This window comes from Apostichopus japonicus, chromosome 11 (genome assembly GCF_037975245.1).
Source record: "Apostichopus japonicus isolate 1M-3 chromosome 11, ASM3797524v1, whole genome shotgun sequence".
Lineage (NCBI taxonomy): Eukaryota > Metazoa > Echinodermata > Holothuroidea > Aspidochirotida > Stichopodidae > Apostichopus > Apostichopus japonicus.
In genome coordinates, this window is record NC_092571.1 from 21,638,377 (window position 1) to 21,655,108 (window position 16,732).

General features: G+C 37.1%; 1 protein-coding gene across 1 annotated transcript in view; it reads right to left on the reverse strand.

The window, feature by feature from the left end:
- Positions 1-16,328, reverse strand: part of LOC139976465 (uncharacterized) — a 49,615-nt gene extending 33,287 nt beyond the window's left edge. The window contains exons 1-10 of the mRNA XM_071985228.1: positions 16,110-16,328; positions 14,032-14,073; positions 13,428-13,454; positions 12,564-12,802; positions 11,730-11,921; positions 9,640-9,742; positions 7,730-7,963; positions 6,115-6,265; positions 5,666-5,813; positions 430-510 (exon numbers count right to left, since the gene is read on the reverse strand). Coding sequence (XP_071841329.1) covers positions 7,940-7,963; positions 9,640-9,742; positions 11,730-11,921; positions 12,564-12,754 — 510 coding nt within the window. The 5' untranslated portion in view covers positions 12,755-12,802; positions 13,428-13,454; positions 14,032-14,073; positions 16,110-16,328 and the 3' untranslated portion in view covers positions 430-510; positions 5,666-5,813; positions 6,115-6,265; positions 7,730-7,939. The remainder of the gene's footprint in view (positions 1-429; positions 511-5,665; positions 5,814-6,114; positions 6,266-7,729; positions 7,964-9,639; positions 9,743-11,729; positions 11,922-12,563; positions 12,803-13,427; positions 13,455-14,031; positions 14,074-16,109) is intronic.
- Positions 16,329-16,732: the final 404 nt, after the last annotated feature.

The window sequence follows — 16,732 nt, forward strand, 5'->3', positions numbered from 1 at the left end:
TTGTCAATAGATGATAGCTGAAGGGAATCAATACAGCTTATTTATTACAACTCTAAGTGTACATATGACCAACTAATCACAATGCCATGGAATACTATTATGTACCAACGCCAACAACAATATGTACACAACAGTTACCTTTATCGAACACATGGACACTGCCATCTTATACTACAAAAACTTGTGATAAAACTGAGGGTGCTACTGGCAAATACCGCAGAATATGTACAACCTATCTAGCCTTATGCTGTCTACCAACAGAAATCACCTACAATATAAAAATGAAATGCAAGCAAATATGAATACTTGTAACGTCTTCGTTCACATACTGAAATAATTATTCCATCTAGTACAGTAGTAGCAGGCATATCACATAATATAACACATGCTTTGGACCTAAGATGTTTAAAAAGTAAGGAACGAACTTACCTGATTGTACCTGGTCTCCATAGCTGCCCCCAGCATACACTGCAAATGTACATTTTCTGCAACACCTAACTTCACGTCAAACTACAAAAAAAGCATCATATCAGTCAAAATCTTAGAAAAGTTACAAATGAAACATGTCATTACCTCATAGAGCTTTTGATGATAAACTGACGCAGGGAAAGTTAATTAAAAATAACTGATATTTTTGGATATATACATAAATCTTAGATTTCGTGTATAAACCACGTTGTCAATGGTCCTGACCATAAACTTTTTCAGGTTCCTTACCCGCAACTTCCTGGAGTTTTGAAGGCTGAAATTGCAAATAAACTAGTGCATATCCCTACACCAGTTTGAAGGGTCACATTGCAAATAAATTAATGCATATCCCTACACTAGTTTGGAGGGCTGAAATTGCAAATAAACTAGTGCATATCCCTACACTAGTTTGGAGGGCTGAAATTGCAATTAAATAGTGCATATCCCTACACTAGTTTGGAGGGCTGAAATTGCAATTAACTAGTGCATATCTCTACATATAAATAGACCTATCAAAAAGCCCAATCCTTGAGATCAATTTTAAGTTGGTCTGACTTCATGAAGTCAAAAAATTGGATAACCAACCGTTATTGGATAAACAACCGTCAACCTGTTAACACTGTTCCTTGAGGAGCTCTTATATTTTCTACTTTCTAATGATCTCCGAGGTTAAATAGAGTGTGGTTTTCACTACATCATTGCAAATTGTATTATTTGAGACACTAATTGAGACAATATTTAGCAGAAAATTTCATTTTATTCCAATTTTGGAATACTTTTTCCGCTGGAGATCTCGGCAATGACGTCTTGCAACGTTCCTTAGCCTACAAGATTGTTAGTACGGATTCTGCGACAGTGGAGAAATTAAAGGAGTGTAGCATCAGTGTTGCCGACATTTCATATAAAGATACTGAGATTTTGTATGCTATCATGAATGATGTTGGTAGAGATGGAATTGCAAGTTGTGTGAAATCTTTGGGATGCTGGATTATCACATTAAAAGCAAAGGAACAAGCTGATCTTATTTTGGACAGTGGACTCCTCGTGAATGGGAATCAGTTTCTACTGGTGTCAACAGAACGTTCCTAACTGTTAGTGTTTTCGGAGTACCTTCATTCATACAGGACAAAGATCTAACAGGAAAACTTTGTGAGTATGGGTGTAAAATAAGAGGCGAATGGAAACGAAAGACCTTCCCCAGATTCCCAAATATCGAGAACGGAATACGATATGTACAGTTAGAACTACCTGAAGAACACAAGAGCTTGCCTTACGCAATTAGAATTAACGGGATTAATATGAACTTAAAGCACAATGGTCAAACTAAAGTATGCAATCTGTGTTTGGAAAGCGATCACATCAGGAGAAACTGTCCTAACTACAAATGTAAAGTTTGCGATGTCCAAGGGCACCGGGAAGCTAATTGCCCAAAGGTCAGATGCTTTAAAGGCCAAGAACTTGGACATAAAAGCTTTGTCCTGAGACATTTGAAGAGTATCGCCATGACAACACAGATGCTGGCTCGACCCTAGATACACATGAAAACGAAACACAATATCAGTCTGAGGGATTAGTCACTGGGTCAGTTGAACAGGACGATCACGCTATTCAAGAAGCTAACGAGGTCAGGGCACAGAAATCCGAACAAAACACAGATTCAACAGTAAAGAAGAACAATAACGCGAACTCCAGACACCCAAGTAATCCTAACCAGGAGTCAAAGAAAACCCAACAACAACAGCGAACTGAACAAAAGACGACATTGCCAACACAAAAAGTAGTAGAACAACGGAGAACACAACCGGAAACTGGATCTCAGCAGATGGAGGGGGCAAGCACACAAAGGGGAAACATCCAACCCCACAAAAGGCAAATATCCCTAGACGAAGACGGCTTTCAAACTATCAGACTAAAGAAGAAAACATTTATTCCTAATCTCAGCAGAGTGAGAAATGTCAGAACAAAGGATTCTTCAGCAGAACCTATGCAAAGATGATGACGTTCATGTTATACATTTATTTATTTATAGCGATGCAAGCTGCAAAATACCTTGAAACAGGGGAGGAAGCTATCGCATGCAATTACTACGATATTGTTTCATACAACAAGATGTCTAGCGAACACATATTGTCTTTATTCCACCATAATAGTCGAAGCCTTAACAAAAACTTAGACGACATAACTACATTTACGTCTCTATTGAAGGAGGATTTCTCTGCCATTGGATTTACCGAAACCAGGCTTACTGCAGATATATCCCCCCTAATCCATATCAATAACTATACGCTTGTTGAAAGGCATCGTCCCAAAAGGAGAGGTGGCGGTGTTTGTTTATTTGTTAACAACGATTTAAATTGCAAACTCAGAAACGATATAAGCATTTTCAATGATTCTGTCAATGTTCATAGAGGTTGACATAACATCAGCAATGAAAAATTATACCATAGGCGTAATTTATAGGCCTCCAAAAAGTTCACTGCATATTTTTCTGACACACGTAAACAAAATTTTAACCCAACTCCCGAATGAACGACATAGTGCGTACATTATGGGTGATTATAATATTGATCTTGCTGACAATATTAAATCTGCTGACTTTTTAAACTTACTATATGCCAGTGGATTTTTTCCTACTATTACCAAACCTACCCGTGTGGGTTGCACTTCTGCAACTCTTTTAGATAATGTTATAACCAATGATGACTGCAAACTAATAACTGGTATCTTTGTAACCGATCTCAGTGACCATTATCCATTATTTCTCCAAACTGCCATACACAAAAGTAGGCAAAGGGGCCCTATGTATGTGAGGAACTACTGCAAAACAAATGTACAGAATTTCTTCTCAACAATCCGAGATGCTTCTTGGGAAAATGTTTCATCCCAAACTGATGCAAACATTACCTATTCTATGTTTTATAACAATTTCAATGCCATATATAATCAATGCTTTCCTGAGCAATGCGTCACCAAATCTAAGAGATGTCGAAAGAGACACCTGTGGATTACTGCAGGTATTCTAGTTTCTATCAAAAGAAAAGGTAAGCTATTTAAAAGACATATTAAGAACCTGTCTGGTGTAAATAAAACTATTTATTCTCAATATCGCAATAAGGTCAATCATGTTATCAAATTTTCTAGAAAATTATATTTCAACAATAAATTTGATAATGTGAGGAGTAACCCAAAAGGCACATGGGATACCATTAACCAACTACTCCATAAAGGTCGTAAACAATCATCGTATCCGTCTCTTTTTCAAGGATGGTGACAAAGAGATTAACACCGACCATGACATTGCTAATAAATTTAATGACTTTTTCGTCAATCTGGGGCCATCACTGGCAAGTAAAATCAACCACAAACGTAAATCACAGGAATCTGTGAACATTGTTGTTAACACTCACTCCATGTTTTCTCATCCTGTCAGTGAGGAGGAGTTGTTAAAAACAGCAGCCTCTTGCATGAAACCCGATAAAGCAGATGGATACGATGATTTTAAGCCTGGTATTGTAAGACAAGTTATCCTATTTATTACCAAACCATTAACCCACATTTGTAATTTGTCGTTCAATACCGGTATTTTTCCTGATATATATGCTAAAAATTGCCAAGGTCATCCCTGTCTTTAAGAAAGGGGATTCAGAAAAATTATCGACCTATATCACTATTATCATGTTTTTCCAAAATAGTTGAAAGGCTTATGTATAATCGTATTTTTAACTTTATTTCAAAATATAACATTTTATGCCAGGAACAGTATGGATTCCGTCCTGAACACTCCACTGAGCTAGCACTAGCTGATGCCATTGACAATTTGTATAGTAATCTTGACAAGAATAGTACCTGTGTCGGGGTTTTCCTGGACCTCTCAAAGGCCTTTGACACAATAGACCACACAATTCTGCTTAATAAATTACACCGTTACGGCATAAAAGGAACCCCTCTTAATTGGATCGACAGTTACTTAGCAAACCGCTACCAATATACATCCTACAAAAATGCTCATTCCCAACCGGAGAGAATTCAATGTGGTGTGCCACAAGGCTCTATACTTGGTCCATTGCTTTTTATCCTATATGGTAATGACATTACCAATGTTTCTGATAAAGTTAAAGTTGTTTTTTTTTGCTGACAACACAAATATTTTCTTCGTATCACAATCGAGAACTTTATTTCATATGGAAGTATCAACTGAATTAGACAAGTTCAGCGACTGGTTCGCTGGCAACAAATTATCATTGAATATTGATAAAACAAACTATATAGTTTTTAATACTTCTAAAAATTTTACATGGAATGCTGATATTACTATGGGTAGTAAAAGACTACAACAAGTCAATAGTACTAGATTTTTAGGCATAGAACTTCAATGGTGTGACCACATTACAACTGTCTGTAAGAAAGTTGCAAAAAACACTGGTGTTTTAGCTAAGCCTAAGCATTATCTGCCACAACACATATTAAAGATTCTCTATCAGACATTAGTCCAGCCACATATTACGTATTGTTGTAACATATGGTCTGGTACTAGATATACCAATCTGAATCCCATTTGTATTACACAGAAGAGAGCAGTCCGCGATATAACACATGCCAAACCACGGGACCACACAAATCCTCTTTTTAAGCGTTCTAAGTTGTTAAAAGCTGATGACATTATTAGGGTTAATCTTGCTACATTTGCTTGTAAGGCATGGAATGGACTGTTACCAAATGCTTTTAATGACTACTTAATATGTAACAGTGATATTCATCATTACAATACCAGATCTTCAGGCAATGCACATTATAACAGGTATAATTCTACAATGGGGATGTTATCACTAAGGGCACGTACAATCAAAACATGGAATTCTCTATCAGACTATATTACAAATAAACCTTCTGCAAAATCATTCAGAAGAAACTTTATTCAAAAAATTATTGCATCTTATTAATTGAACATGTTCATTTTTTCTTATATATTTTGTTTTCTTTTTCCTTTTCTTTACAGGGAGTCCTCTACTTTGTTAAGCCATCTGAAGGTTTTTTAGAGGACTTCCTATCACATTGAATATATTCACGTGATAAACAAATCAACTCAAATTTGTGAATAGGACTGCATAATGCAATTTTAGTCTAATATGTTAATTATTTAATGATGTCTATTTTCCTCAAGATGAGCTTCATTCTCAGAAGTTATACCTGTACTTACATTTTATGCCTTTGTTTGCTAGCTGGGTCATCTACTTGGTTATTTTTCAGTGGAACAGGTGTCACTTAACTGTTTCTTCTCCTCTTTACTGCTTGCATGTGTTCCTCTCATTCCTAAATTTGTCCATCAACTTCATGCTCCAGTAATCCTGTTTCAAAAGGAATTATAAATAATATCGAATGCTCTATGTTCACATACTGGGTAATCACCAATCACAATAAATCCCATTCCAACACCATAGCTTCACGCACACACACATCTAATCAAATACACACACATGCTGTTTGAAAGCCGTTATTTCCTATTCACAGTTGGTTTGGTCTACCAAACATACTCTGAAACTCTCTACAAAGACAACGATGCACAGAGCTGACCCTGGCAACCTAGGATAAGGAATTATATTTTACCCAGCCCAGACACAATAGCATGTAAATATAAACATTACTTACTACAGGATGAGCGCCAGGTATGGATGCCTTTCCCATGAACGGGTAGCCCCCGCTGCCTCTGAGTAGTGGGCAGTTCAAGTGCAGCTCGTAGATTGCTCAACAGCATGTCTCTTCCCAGTCCTGTGGTCAGTACACTACAACCAGTTTGTACCTACATGTAATGAAAGAAATTAATCAAAAATAATATGGCACAAAAGAGGGTTCTAATTAAGAAGACACTGCAACTGCATGGCCTCTCCAAAGACTTTCCAATTCAGGCAGAATATGATCATCAATATCACAACCCTCTAAGTATAATGCAAGAAGTAAGACTCCATTTGCTCCTGCAAGCCAATGCAGAGATGTAATAGTTGCGAATGTCACCATGGATACATTTGTTATTGGTTACCATCACAGTAACAAGTTGTGCTTAATGGGTGAAATGAAAAGAAGAAGGGATCACAAGGTACAAAGTCCAGGCAATGAGGGCTGTTCAGCAAAGATGCCCTATTTCGGAGATGAACAAAATGGTGGAAAGATTTGTGAATCCAAATTACTTACAGGTAAGAATCCACTAATGGTCAAGTGTCTCACAACTGATGCTGATGGCAAGGCATGTAAAAGGTTCAGTAGTACAATGGCTGTAACTACTCATTCTGAAAGTGAACTTATCCTGTTAGATCAAGTTCACCTACTCAAGTCACTCCGCAGAGCACTGACTATATTAAAGCAGTATTCTCCTCTGATATGTTCCTGCAAAAACTGTGACTAAGAAGCGCTTGACAATCTTATAAATACCTGGAAGAAACCATCACTGATAAATTGGAGTGGGATGAACATGTAAAACGTATTCTAGCAAAAACTAATCAGCGTATGTTCCTATTACAGAAGCTTAATTTATTCGGACTAGATCAACTCTTATTTCTCTGTTCTATATTAAAATCGGCAATCAAGACCACCATTACATTCTGTTTAGCCGCATGGGGTGAAAATACTACTGTTAGAGACATGACCAAGTTAAGTAGACTAGTTTCTAATAAAAGGAAAGTTTGTTGGTCACATGACCTCAGTTCAGTAGATGAGTTGCTTGTCAGAGTATCACAGAGTAATATGAGGTCAATCATGTCATCCCAACATCCTCTGGGGCATCGGGTAGATTACAGCAATCAAACAGGCAGACTAATTGTCATGAGATGCTGAACCGAGAGATACAGGCGTTCTTTCTTGCAAAGGGCTATTCTCAATCTTGCCAATGAATTATGTAGGAAATAGGCCAAATATATGTGTCAGAACATGGACATAGTAATCTTAATTTTTCGTTTTAGGAATCAGATTTTTATGTATTTTCGATGTATTTATGATTGTTTTATTGTCTGTTTTACTGAGATGGACTGAATGCCAACTTTTATGGTCAATAAATTTCTTATATCTGAAATATCAAAAGCGCTTTATCAACATGTTTAGAATGCCTTGCAAAGTACTACAGTGGGAATCATTTATATTGCCAAAAACATTCATTTGTATGCAAGAGGGGCAGGAAGTACACATTTCCATGTTTGCCAAATGCTGCAAAGGGTTCTCTGCTAATATCCCACACTGACAGCAGGAAGCTAAACAAAATATCTGAGACACCCACCTGCAGCAAATGATTATGGTCCACTCGTTTTGAGACTTCCACTCAAAAGCAGATGTCATCAATAAGGCTTTCACTGTGACCAATCCAAAACATAGTACCACACTTTCGTGCATTGGTCAGTACAGGGACTACAGTTCCATACACATAACATATAATGTGCCTGAAGAGTCCATAGCCAGGAAGATGGAAGCTGCAGTATTAAAAGTGAGCTCAAATAGTCCATGTATCCAGACTCTGAAATAGATGCAAAGAAAACAGCAATGTGATGAATTACGTAAGAGAGGCAGAGCATACAGATGGAGGAGAGCACAACTCAGAGAGAGAAAGTACAAGCTACATGGTAGAACTAAAAACATAAAACCAGTCCAGTATCTATAAGAAAGATCAACTGATTCATGACCAGTTACTCTAGGATGAAAAACTACACTGATGATGAAGATGACAATATTTATCAGTGATGCCAGTAATTTGTAAACTGAGTCTATCCACACTCACTGTTATGAGTTAAAACAGTATCACTCAGTCAGGGAAGTAGGCAATCAAGCTGATGACCATAAACTTGGCAAGTGCCATCAAACTTTCAAGGCTTTCTGCTGTGTTGCACTGAAAGATACTGTTGAGAGATTTGACACCTCTCTCCACATGTAGGCTCAGTGGCGTAGGAAGGTACTTTTGAGTGGGGGGGCTGAAGACTGATGGACGGTCTGGGGGAGGGGTCTAAGGGGAGGGGGTGTCCCCCTCCCCTTTGGAAATTTTTGCATTTCCAGGTGCCCTCAGATGCAATTTGGTGCAATATAGCACACTTCAACACCCACTCCATTTTGTAAACTTCATTTTGTATTTTCACCTGGCCTTAGATGCAATTTGGTGCTCCAAATGAGATTTTTTTCTCATTTGGAAATGAAAAAGGGGTTTTCTGACTTGCGAAGCGGGGGGGCGGAATGATACTTCCGCCCCTCCACATTTTTCACTGGGGGGGGCTGGCGCCCCCCCCAGCCCCCCCGGTTCCTACGCCCTTGTGTAGGCTGTTGTGGCATATGTAGGAGATGTCAAATGTTTTGGTCCTTAAGATTTCTTTAGTTTGCACAATACTTTGAAGAGCATACATGTCAGAATGTGGACTCTGCTGCCTCTTCTCTTAGCTGCCAGGGTTAGCATTGTGAAAATAATGCCATATGCTGGTGCCCCTGGCTTACTGATGGTGTAGGCACCTGTCCACATTCTGCATCCCTCTGTGTAACTTGCTGGGGCTGATGTATGTTTTGCCAACTTTTCATTTATGTCATCAGCCCATGCCATCCAATCTTGGTCTGAAATTGCAAAGGTGTGAGCTTTCCAGTTACATATTTCTAAATGTATATAGGCCTAAGCTTATTCTGAATGCAGCTTGGGGCTCAGTTCAGCTGATTCTTACACCACATTGTGTAGTAATATATGCTTTTAAACTTCTGTCGCTTTTGCTCTGCTACACTGCACAGAAGTAGGCTACTCACCAGATCTACAACTTCCCTATCAAATAAGCTACATGTACTACTTAGTGAGTGTAAGTCTGTGATGGTATAAGCTCTGAGGTGATGGGTATTACTTTCACTTTTCATTTTGAGGTAGCTGAGAGGTTTTTCACACCTATCCATGCAATCATCCCATTCTTTATCATAAAGTTGAAATTTGATTTCTTCTTGAATATGAAACTTTTTCCTAATTTTAAGTTGCTTAAACTCTTCAAACTCAACAACTTGCTTCTGTTCTTTTATGGTGAGATCATAGATGTGAGGAGTTCATAAATACTGATTTAGTTTCACAACCAATTCTACATGTTAATCTTCTTACAACTGTTTATTCAACATCTATGAGAAAAGGTTTCCTCATGTAAGTGAATGAGGTGTCAATGTTCCAAAAGTTTATTGAACCTTTCTGTCCAGCACATTTTTGGCATTTATATGTAAAATTCCACCTGTTTTCTGCCATACTTCCTCTGTGGGAAATGGTGTAGTGCAACCCTGCATTTCTGTACTGTAAAGAAAGAAAAAATAGATAACTAAAATCCTGGTTATCAGTACTGAAGGGCTCATTTATTAAAATTACAATTCATTATTCTTAATCGTAGTTAACCATAAACATAGATTGAAATACAGATCTTGTCTCTTACTATTTTATAACCAGAACTGCATGTGGATTCCTAACATAGTTAACGATCAGCTATCTGCAGTATTCTGTTCGTAAAGTGTTTGTGTAATGCGGCTGAGAAAGAGTCTTTCCAGTAAAGCTGTTGGAAAAGGGAAGACCACTAATGGAGTAAATGAAAACAATTAAATGATACCTTAAATAACTGTTGACCAGCTGATAAACATATTTATATTTTAAATGCAATTTCCCCAGATTAGTGATAGTAATATACCTAACATGTGTTCATCCGTGGGTGGGAAAGCAATTATTTACTCTGTCACTGTGAAATTCCCTCATGCAGTGGCATTGCTGGCACGACTCTTGCTCAATCGTGTTTGTGTTACATTTGCAAAGAAAAAGTTAAGCTTACCTTCTAAAAGGTTAAGTTAACCTTAAAAGTGCTAGTTCAAAAAGGTTAAGAAGGTTGGCTTCTGCAATTGCGTAGGCCTACAGCACACATACGTTATGCTTGACCTTATTAGTTTAGATTAGTTTAGTAAAGAAAAAGGATCAGGAGGGACACTCAAGTCCCCATCAAATACCCTATAGGAGATGGAAGAAAACTGATGACACAAACGATCAGACCCGATTACAATGCTTAAAGTGCTTGTCCAAAGCATTCTTAAACCCATTCACACTACAGTACTTGCAAGTACAATTTTCTCAGGCAAACCATTCCACTCATTCACGACCCTATTAGAAAAAAAAATTTATGTCGAATATTAATGCTACTTTGTGACTTGTGGAGTTTAAGACAATGACATCTGGTACAACCACTATCAGCAAACATGAAAAAGTCAGTGACTATCAATATACTTAATAAAGATATCACTTTTATGAAACCTACGTTTGAGTTGAATCTTGGTCTTGGTCACTGCATAATCTAGATCTATGGGAAGACTGTCCATGAACTTGTGTTTGAGTTACTTTATTTCTCTGAAATTTAGTGACTCTAGCCCTGACTCGTTGCATAACTGGTAATAGTTCCTGAAAACTCAACATGAATTGAATATGAACCACTGAATCAAGAACTACTGGAGACTAATAATTCTTCACATCCTTGGCTAGATGAAGTAATGGTTTCTAATACAAAGGGTATACTTTATCAATCCCGTTCTTGAACCATTGGCCAGAAAATTGTGTCCTTTCTGGAGAGAAGTATTGAAGGAGAACCGGACTGATGGTGTGCTATTTATAATAATCCCTCTGCCTAATACAAATACCAAAGTATTTAATTAAAAAATAGTGAATTGCACATAAAGCTCCTAAGGCGACATCTTTGCTCTAGGTAAATTTAACTCTTTTCACAACACTTAGGACGACATAGCATAAACTCACCACTTAGGGCGACAATGGTGATTTAGTGTAATTTCGTCACACTGGACGATTAAATACAATTAACTAGTTAATTAATTTCACATATGCATGTCACCCTATGTGAAATTAACTCTTTCCACCACACTTAATAAATTAATAAACTGTGAAAGACATAACACCAGAGATCTACTGTCAATATGAAAAGATGCCTGTATACAGTATTTAGAACTGCTCAATGGGATCATTTCAACTCAAGCTGGATTCTAAACCTGAAAATTTCCAACGTATGAATTCTGGCCATTAACTTACATCACTAATAGTTTCAGAATTTGACTACTGTTCATTTGTCAGTTTATTGAGTTATCGTAATGACAGGCTCTTAGCATTACACTCATAAACACACATACTGCTACTTCACAAAAAAGCATTGTGTTACATATTGTAACAATTTTACATAACACAAAACAGCATGGATTGAAAACAATATGACAAAAACAGGGAGTTTGCAGGAACTCACCAGGACTCACAAAAGCCTTCAAGATCTTTGCAATCTAGACACACCTGAAGGTGCCCCTGCATACTCAAGCATGACATATAGCCCTTGTTACTAGGATATATTGGAATTACTGGATATGAGTTTGCCCGACAGTGCCAAGTCTCATTGCAGGAAGTCCACTTCATCTCATTTGTTGTATGTAAGAAGAAGTACCTGGAAAGGAAAAAATAAGTTACTCATTACAGGTACAACAATGTTGCATTTCTATTGCAATTTCCATTTGTTCCTTTACCCTCTGGATTATCAGGTATAAATGAAAACTTTCATTCAGCTTTTACTTAAAATTATCAGAATTACTATTAAGAGCAACAAACTTATAAATCAGATACAGACTATCATCTAAACCCAGCCTTACAAAATGTGCATCCTCATTGCATTGATGCAAGTTTATCAGTCAGATCTAACTGGTGCCATGATACCTCTTTTAAAAATGACTAATTCCCTGCAAACCTAAGCAAATTCCCAATCAGTTTCAATGTTAAAGGTAGTCTGTATATGCCCCAAATTATAGGATGCTATAATTGCTAGAAGATTTTAACAAGTTACTTTCATGTAGGCCCTTAGTCCAAATTGTTCTCAGACATTCTTAATGAACACACAAGATGACTGAATGTCCCCGTGAGGTAAATTTCCTCAAAAGTTGTAAAAAAAACAGTTTATAGAATTTTGACCAAAGGTGACCAAATTTGAATATTTGGGCCAACATGGCATAAATTTAAATAATACATTGAAAAGTTCACTTATTTTTTGGGGGGTTGCTTTGATGCTTTTCACAGAACGATCTATATCTCTTACTCATCTAAAAGTTTGCACTGGCTTTGGTTACAGGAAGTGCATGATGATGTGTAAACTGCACCAAGGAATTCTAATGCATCCTCCTGTGCAGTTGAATCAAACTCTGGAAGAATCTGTTTCAACCTTGTGAGACAGGAGGCCCATAAAGTTAAGGTTGAAATTGCGTGGAAGAGAGCTTTGATTACTTCCATTAATTCAGAGCTATGTCCATCATAGTGTTGAATGATGCTGCAAAGAAGCTATAAAAGAAGGAAAATTTAGATTTTTAGAAATCTACATCTGACATGGGTGGCTCATCAATATAAGTAGAAAAGTCTAGGGTTGCAGCATTCATTTGTATCTATTTTTTTATGATTGCTTGATGTTTCAAAGCACTTTCTTGGAAGTCTGTCACTAGCTTCTGAAACTGAAAAGTTACTCTCATCAAGTAAAATGATAAACACATCATATCTTAATAACCATTTGTTGGAATTTGCTACTGGGAGAAAGGAGTAGAGGTATCATGAACTTGACAAAGAGAGTGCCCATGTTGGAAATCTAGTATATTTGGGGGATAATAAAACTTAAAACCTTCATTGTTGAAGTGAAAATTATGATATTCTGCAATAAGTGCCAATCCTTGGGATGGGGTTGGAACATCACAAAATGCCCCTTGCAATTGTGCCCATATAGGTTGGGATTTTCCCTTCTCCAGGCATAGGAGTTTGTCAAGGGTATGGTCTTGGCACAGTAAAAGTCTTCCATTTTTCAACATTTCCAGGTGGGGATGATCAAGTCACATGAAGTCTTGCACCTCCGTAGCTTGCAATCCCTGCCTTAATGAATTTATTTCTAAAGCTGCATGGGTTGTCTTAGGTTACTTACCTTTACAGTAACAGGATTGCTTTGTTCCTGAAATAAAAACATTTAACAATATTTAATGTGACTTTTCGAGCATGGCCGGTGATTTTCCACGATCAAGAAATTCACAATAACATGGATCTATATCCATAAAATAATGAAACAGAAAACTCAATTTGAAATAGAAAAACCAGTATTCTTTGCAAGAGTTGGATATATATGCAATAACTGTGGGGCTGTATTGACCTTGATCATGTTTCTCCCTGTAAGAATGTAACATATATTGTGAAAGAGAAATATAGAACATAGGCTGGGGTGGGAAATTGTGCAAGGGGGCAGAGGTTTGTTTGGCCCCAAATATGCCAAAAGTTCCAATACGGTCACATTTGGTCAACATTTTAAACTGTTGTCATTACCACCCTGGAGGAAATTTACCTCACTGAGACATTCAGTCATCTTGTGTGTTCATTTAGAATGTCTGAGACCAATCTGGAAATAAGATTCTAAAGGAATGTAATTTTTGAAATCTTCAGAAAAGTATGCTATAATTTGTTGCCTATACAGACTACCTTTAATTCAAATTTCTTCTATTGGATATTTGAATCATATTCAAACTTGGGCTGCTAACCTCATCTGGTGTGTTTGTACTGATGATACTGGCTGCAAGTTCCTGAAATATAGAATAATTAAATTTATGGATTACATGCAACAGCTATATTCAACAACCAATCACAGCACAGGTCAGCAATTATTTGTGTTAGTACACTGTGGATATGTTCATATGTATATCGATTCCTTTTGTTAAAAAATTCTTCCTTGCAATAAAAAATTTAAACGTTCCGAGACATTTATTGGATATTGAATACAAATTTGCATTTTTTTCTTTGTTAATTAAGGAATATGTTAATACATAGAGGTCATACCAAATTCAAGATCAGATGAAATTTAAGTCGGTCAATATCAGTCCCTATTCTGGAAGTTTATGCCTCAATGAGGATTTCTGTGATGATAGAATCAATGTTGATGAAAGAATAAATGTGACTTCATGCAGTGTTTTACAACCTGTTTAAAATTAATACTCCAACCACACATGCAAAGTGCAATGTGGTTCCCAGCTACACCACTCTTTGGGGAAATGGTGATTTGATGGCTGTTCTTGCTGCAAACTCAGTCTAGACAGTGTGTTAGATTATCAACTCAACCAACTTTGGCCAAGTTCCTGATATTGTCGGCTGCAAGCCAGGAATCTCATTGGGTTGCTGCCACCACCATGAAGATTTAAGCAGTATATCATTTCTCCTATAACAACAACATTGGAATGGTAAAGCAACATTACCGTAATGATGCTATATCGCAATTCCCTTTTGAATTAAGTAATATGATAGGGACATTTTCTTAATATTTAGTTTGTTCAATATGAAAAATCAACCAAGGTAAAATGCATTATGGTTTCCATGATGTAACATGAGTAATTTGTGTATGTGTTTGTTTGCGTGTGGGGGGAGGGAAGGGGGTTTGCACACACTTAATAGTAATTAAGGCTCTACAAATATTAGAAAAAGCTGGAAATGATGATTGAGATGCAACAAACATGGGCGAAAGTGGAAAATATCTGCCAAGAAAATGAGACGGACCATTCCTGCAGGCTATGAGGTATCATTATGTTAAGTATCAACTCAAATGGAATAAAATTCTTCCGATTCTGTGTTTATAAGGAAATTTCAGCTGAACCTTATTTTGTCACACATCTCATCAATATGCAGCAAAATAATAGCACTGAAAACATTGCATTGTGGAACCAACCTGCTCAGCACAATAAAATTTAGTCATACCTCATATGGTTGGTGAGCAATTGCAGATCAGGTTTTAATGTTGAGCCCTGCCCACTCATTTCGTTGCACGATATCTGCACCAAAAGCAATAACGACCCTCCTTAGCTCATCATTGCTGCAAGGATCACCTCAAACCAACCTACCATTCTTCAGATTGGAGCTAACAGTTATTAATGTTAAGCCCTGCCCACTCATTTTGTTGCACAATATCTGCACCAAAAGCAATAACGACCCTCCTTAGCTCATCATTGCTGCAAGGATCACCTCAAAGCAACCTACCATTCTTCAGATTGGAGCTAACAAGAGAACGTCAGCTAAAATCTATTTTGGTCCCGCCCGTTACAAACATTCAATCAGCAGAATAAACCAGAGATTAAAAATGTTGTAATGGTCAAGCAACATGTTGATACTAGTTTCATGTTAACCCCACCCACTCATTACCATGCATGATATCTACACCAAAGAAAATAGTTACTATATGTGGTTTTACCAAGCTGATCTGGCAAGAAGCTAATTAGAAGTTGAACATTTAATTGCTGAGTTTCAAACTGACATCACATAAAATTCTCCTCTCGAAACTAAGCAAATAAAATCAAATATTTGAAAACATTTGTCTGGAAACTGGAGTTTTCTAATTAACTTATTCTTCTCTCTTTTATTGTTGGCAATTATGTTTCATTTTTTAAAGCCATTGAGTCAAAATTGATTTATTGTGTGAAGACAGCTACAGCCCTTACCCTCACATAAGCCAGCACAGAACTCATCAAGTTACTGATTATTGTTAAGAAAATTAAGAATCATGCCAATCAACCCCCTCTGCCGACCTCCCCCCCCCCCCCCCCTCCCAAATAAAAAGACTGTAAAGGCATCTTACTTGTGTGAAATTCTTTAAGTAAAATGGATTGAATTTCTTCTTCAAAGGAAGGCCTGTGGAACTGTTAATATGTGTGTACAGCCCTTTCTCATTCACAGCCTTGACTCCATACGGCCCAAGCCAAGAGTTTTCGAGCTTCCCTCCTCTTCGGGCATCCTTTCTAGCATTCCGGACGAGAACACTTATAGAACCAACTTTGAAGCTCTGAATAAAACAAAATCCAGCATATATACGTAAACATCATAATACAATGTATATGATGCCATTCATTTAACTACAGTGCAGTTTTCAATGCACAACATAGCATTATGTAATTACCTGTTTTGATTGCTGCCTTTAATCAAAATTCTTTTTTTTTGCCGTTCTTAGGCTTTGCCAATATTTTCTTTTACAAAACCTTTGATTATGTCCTGCGACTGTGACATGAGTTGAAAAACCCTCTCCCGCTGTGCATCGCTGCAGCAGGAGATTCTGGTTGGACAATGGAGTCTTCAATGTCGACTGGTAACAACGGCTCTCTGGATATATGAAGATAATTAACAATCAATTATTCACAACACTTTGTTGACTGAAGAATAAATAAATTTTTATATATTTTATTTTCACATTTAAGACCCTGGAAC